Source organism: Coffea arabica, chromosome 1e (genome assembly GCF_036785885.1).
Source record: "Coffea arabica cultivar ET-39 chromosome 1e, Coffea Arabica ET-39 HiFi, whole genome shotgun sequence".
Lineage (NCBI taxonomy): Eukaryota > Viridiplantae > Streptophyta > Magnoliopsida > Gentianales > Rubiaceae > Coffea > Coffea arabica.
The window spans coordinates 25,645,171-25,650,995 of NC_092311.1; the positions used below are offsets into that span (position 1 = coordinate 25,645,171).

Below are 5,825 nucleotides of genomic sequence, written 5' to 3' on the forward strand. Positions count from 1 at the left end.
TAGGAGTCGTTTAAAAGGGGTTTCTTTCTACCTTTTCCTCTAAAAATTCATTTTAGGTGACTTGGTACACCTTAACTCTATACCAAGTGGCGACTCCAATTTTTATTTCAAAAAACCCTTTTTAAACTATATTTTGGGTCAAATCGTCGCATTTTCAAGTCCCATTTAGACCCATATTTTTCTTCATTTCTTTTTTAAATCAAAAAATCATTTTCCAATCAAAAATTCACTTTTTAAACCATTTATTTATTTTTCTTGTAAAAAATGGGGCGCGACAACAAGTAATTCCCTAAGTGAACAGTTGGGAATACACAGCCGATTTTCTTTGAACAAGAAGCCTTCATGCCTATAGAACTTTTGAAATGCAGCATGTTCACAAGCTTGAAACACATTAGAAAAATCGTCATCATGTGCATACAAGTCTTTAATGTGCTCAAAACCAAGTAACTTAGTGCTCATGTTAGTGATCAAAATATACCTTCTAGACAATGCATCCGCAACGGCATTATCTTTCCCCTTCTTATACTTAATGATATATGGAAAGGAATCAATAAATGCAATCCATTTCGCATGTCTTTTATGCAACTTACCCTGCCCCTTAAGGAATTTAATTGATTCATGATCAGTATGTATCACCAATTCCTTAGGCATAAGATAATGCTGCCACACTTCAAGAGCACGCACAACAGCATACAATTATTTATCATAAGTAGGGTAATTAAGAGATCCCCCACTCAACTTCTCACTGAAAAATGCCAACGGCCTATTATTTTGACGTAAGACAGCCCCTATGCCGATCCCACTAGCATCACATTCAACTTCAAACGTCAGATCAAAATTAGGCAAAGCAAGAATAGGTGCTGAAATTAAAAGATTCTTAAGCTTATTAAACGACTCTTCTTGCTCTTTTCCCCATTGAAACCCTACATTCTTTTTAATTAACTCATTCAAAGGTGCTGCAATAGTACTAAAGTCTTTAACAAATCTCCTATAGAAACTTGCAAGACCATGAAAAGACCTTACCTGAGATACATTGGTTGGAGTCGGCCACTCCATGATGGCCTTTACCTTGGCGGGATCAACACTTATGCCATTTGCACCAACAATACATCCAAGAAAGTTAACTTCAGGAGTGCAAAAGACACATTTTTCCATGTTAGCAAATAGCCTATTTTCACGCAAGGCACTTAAAACAAGTCGCAAATGCTCAACATGCTCATCTAAAGACTTGCTAAAGATCAATATATCATCAAAATAAACAACAACAAACTTCCCAAGAAAATCCCTTAAAACATGGTTCATTAATCTCATGAAAGTACTTGGAGCGTTTGTTAAGCCAAAAGGCATCACAAGCCACTCATAAAGACCATACTTTGTTTTGAAAGCAGTTTTCCATTCGTCTCCTTCCTTTATCCTTATTTGATGATAACCAGATCTTAAATCAATTTTAGTGAAAATGATTGCTCCATGCAATTCTTCTAACATATCATCTAACCTAGGAATAGGATGACGATACTTAATAGTAATTTTATTAATTGCATGACAATCTGTACACATTCTCCAAGTCCCTTCTTTCTTAGGCACTAAGATAACTGGAACTGCACAAGGACTAAGAGATTCACGAACCTGTTCTTTTTCAAGGAGGGAGTCGACTTGCCTTTGAATTTCCTTTGTTTCCTCCGGATTTGCTCTATAAGCTGGTCGATTTGGTAGAATTGCTCCAGGAACAAAGTCAATTTGATGTTCAATGCCTCGAATTGGAGGTAATCCTTTCGGTAGTTCCTCTGGAAACACATCCTTGAATTCCTGCAAAAGAGAGTAGATTGCACTAGGAAGAGAATCGGTTAGGCCTAGTGTGTAAAAAGAAGAATAATCAGCTTCCCTGTACAGAAGTACTATGAGAAGACTTTGTGCATTCAAAGCCCTATCTACCTCACGCACACTTGCATAGAAACTCCTTTTTTCCACTTTCAAGCTCTCGGCCTCACTAAGTTTTTTTTCATCAAATTTTCTTTTTCACTCAACTCGGCCTCTACTTTCTTTTTCCCCTCATTCTTTCTCTCATTCGGCCTTTTCTTTGCCTCTTTCGGTTGCCTTTTCTCTCTCTCTTTTCTCAAATGTAATTGTTCTTCATACACTTGTGTAGGTGTCAAGGGTGAAAGAGTGATTTTGAGGTTGTCCATAATGAACTTATACTTATTGGTAAGTCCAATATGATCAGCCTGTCTATCATACTCCCAAGGACGCCCCAACAAGACATGACTAGCATGCATAGGAATCACATCACATAAAACTCGGTCCTTGTATCGACCAATAGAAAAAGCAATTAAGGCCTGTTTGGTCACCTTGACTTCCCCCCCATCATTTAACCAAGACAATCTATATGGTTTAGGGTGATAAGTCCATGGAATGTGGTTTTGCTCCACAAAATCAGCGGCTACACAATTAGTACAAGAGCCACTATCAATGATCATAAGACATACCTCATCTCCAATTTTGCATCTTGTATGAAAGATGATGGTTCGTTGGAGATCATCTTCTTGAGCTTGTGCATTAAGCACTCTCATGGTCACCATAGTTCGTGCTACGGGGTCCTCCTCTATCTCAACCATGTCATCATCCTTCCCTTCTTCTTCAAGCGGTGGCATGTCCGCATGTTCCCCCTCTCCTTCACTTTGCCACACCCCCTCTTCATTCATGTACATGATGCTTCGGTTAGGGCATTGAGCCATGAGGTGGCCAATTCCTTTGCATTTGAAACATGCCTTTGGCTGGTTGGTAGATGTATTTGCCCCTGGAAGAGTCGGCCGCGGGATTGGTTTAGAAGAAGTTGCACTCGGATGGGACGGTTGTTCCATCCGCTTGTTTTCCCTCTCTCTATTACCTTGCCTTGGCCAAGCATTGGATGTTGGCAATTGATTTCTTTTCCAAGGAGTGGAAGAGGATCTAGTGGTTCGGGCACTAGGTGTCGTTAGAGGTAAGGCTTGCATTTCCACCTTCTCTGCATAAGACACCATTTGTTGAATTTCAAAGTGGTCTTGAAGCTCAACCTTCTTCCTAATTTCAGGATTTAATCCATTAAGGAACCTCGCCATGGTTGTTTCCGGATCCTCTTGTACATTGGCCCTTATCATCGCTACCTCCATTTGTTTGTGGTACTCATCAACCGAATTAGAACCTTGAGTGATGTGAGAACCTCGAAAAAAAAATATAGATATCAATACATATTGCATTTGCACTTTTGATTCTTTAATAAATTCTAGCATTACTTATACTTATTTTAAATAGGTGCGTAAAAACAATTTTTATGTGATAAACAATATAATTGGGCTAAAATATTAAATTACTTGTTTTGTTAAGTTAAATTAATATTTCTTGAGTTAGATTAATTTTATTGCCTTACTATAAATTCTTTGAATTCTGATAGCTAATTTTAAGTGTTCATAACGTTAAGTGTTAACCGGAACCTTAGCCCTAAGATGAAGTCGATAAATTTTAGAATAAGATTTGTTACAAGTACACTTAGTATATGTAGGACGTTAAAATTTCGATAATTGAACTCTTGTGAGATTAGTATATTATTAGGCATTCAAATCACATTTGGGGTAAATTGTGGAATTAGATTAAGAATGAGGATTTAAGTGGATATTCGGAGAAGATGTGAAAAGACCAAATTAACCCTCCACTATTTCAAAATTTACCATGCAACCATCAAAACTCCCTCGGCCAACCATAAAAGCACCAACATTTCCATTCGGCCGAATGCAATCCTTTCTCCTCTCAAACACTCAATCACTCCTTCAACCGTGAACCACTTCCCCTCCACTACCTCAGCCTCAACCACAACCACAACTATTCCACACCATTCTCCCTTACCTCGTGATCATCGACCAAGAGAGAGAGCTGCATTCTGCAAGCCGAGATGAGAGAAACGGAAGGAAGCCGTGCGAGTTGCGAGCTGCAACTTTTCTGTTCTGTCCGAGAAGGTGAAGCGAGAGGGAGAAAGAGAGAGAGAGGCAGTGCATGAGTTCCATTCTTTCTCTTCACCCTCAACACCAGCTGCAATCACTCCTAACCGCAACACCACAGCTGCACCACCGCAACCAAGACCACCACATCCAGTTTGCGAGCGAGCCGAGAGGGAAAGAAAACTTCAGTTCTGTCGCGTGAGTGAGCTTCACTGTGAGGTAATTTCTGGACTGAGATACGTTGATCAAGGGTAAATTAAGCTATTTATGTCCATGCATGTGAAGTCTAGGTGTTCGGATGATGAAATCAAAGCATGAGAAAAATCTGATTAGGAAGAAAATGGAATTGCCGAGAAGCTGAAACGAAAATGCAGCTTTAATTCTGTCTCTTTGTAGTAATCTGAGCTTATAAACGTGATTAACTAACTAAGAATTAGGTGATTAAGCTTTGCATGAAGTTCATTAGTTCGGCTAAGCAAGAAAAAAAAATGAAACAGAAAACTGCTACATGCAAGTTCATCCGAGGGTAGTGAACAGAATTTCTGGAATTGTGGATGATTATAGTTGCTGACCGAACTTGATTTGAACTGGAAATGATAAGTAATTTCATTAAGTAGCCTTGCATGTTAGTTTTGGGTACTTAACACAATGATTCAGCCAAGGAAAAGTTTGAATTTTATGACCAATTAGCTGCTGGAAATTTTTGGTGGTAGCCGAGAGTTGAGTTGGAATTTCAGCTTGCTTCTGAAATTTTTCCTTGGAGCATAATGGTTGGAAATGCCTGAAATATGTTGTTTTGAGTCTTGTAAGATATTCAGTTGTGAAACACTTGATCTGCTGGTAGAATTCGCCAAAAATGTTGAAACATAGCTGCTGAAATTTTTTTCAGTTTAACCGAGGGAAGAAGAAAGAATTTTTCTAGATTTCTTTTGTGAATTTTGGGTTCAAAATTGTTACATTAAAGTTTGATTCACTGTGAAATGTCATATTATTGTTGATGGCACTTCAGAATATATTAAGATGGTCAAGCATGTGAAATTTTGGGGAGACAATTTGGTTTTATGGCTGAAATGTTAAGATAGAAGTTACTTGGTGGATAAACCCCTTGCGGTTTAGTCGATGGAATTTCTTGGCATTGGAACAGATACTTTGGAATATAAATTGCTGGAAAATGTTTAATTTGCATTTGTGTACGTGTAATGAGATTATTGGTGGCAATCTTGGATAAGAGGTTGTTGCAAATCTTGTCCTTGGTTTCAAATACATATTAGTGACTTTAAACATTTGAAATTTTGGCTAAATTGTGTAAGAAATAATTGTCGGATACCAAGAGCTAATGATTGATGAAGCCTTGGTCGTTTGAATACATTTTACAAAACTTGGAATCTTGATGGGATTGTGTTGGATGCCTTGGACTTATTTTGTTCAAATTCCGATTTGAAATGGATTTATTGAGACCTAGGGCTAATGATTGACGAAGTCCTAGTGAGATTGCTGTTTGAAATATAATTTTTCTGTAGTGGCCAACTGGGATACAATGTGCGTGTGAACTGAAATCGTGAAGTCCATTTTGGTCCTGTGAACTTGAGTATTTTTAAATCAAGCTACGTGAATATATTTTGCCCTAGTATTGAACTACAAAATTTAGTATAGCACGATAATGTTAGAAATTCAACTGTCGGGATTTTTTAAAACCTTGCAGACTAGTTATTTCTTTCTTTGGCTTAAACTAGCCTTATTATTTCTAGAAAATGATTGCACTAGTTTTTAAAACCCTAGGTATTATTTTATTTTCTTTTCTTTTCTTAAAAATTGTCCCTGGCTAGTTGTTCTAGAGGAAAATTGTCAAAAACACGA

The 5,825-nt window shown here is 37.8% G+C and overlaps 1 protein-coding gene across 1 annotated transcript; it reads right to left on the bottom strand.

Moving 5' to 3' along the window:
• Nucleotides 1-696: 696 nt before the first annotated feature.
• On the bottom strand, nt 697-3,095 carry LOC140016453 (uncharacterized). The gene is made up of 2 exons (XM_072069976.1): nt 2,137-3,095; nt 697-1,231 (listed from the first exon to the last, which is right to left on the bottom strand). Exons 1-2 carry the CDS (start codon nt 3,093-3,095, stop codon nt 697-699), a joined length of 1,494 nt encoding a protein of 497 aa, XP_071926077.1.
• Between the last annotated feature and the right edge of the window lie 2,730 nt (nt 3,096-5,825).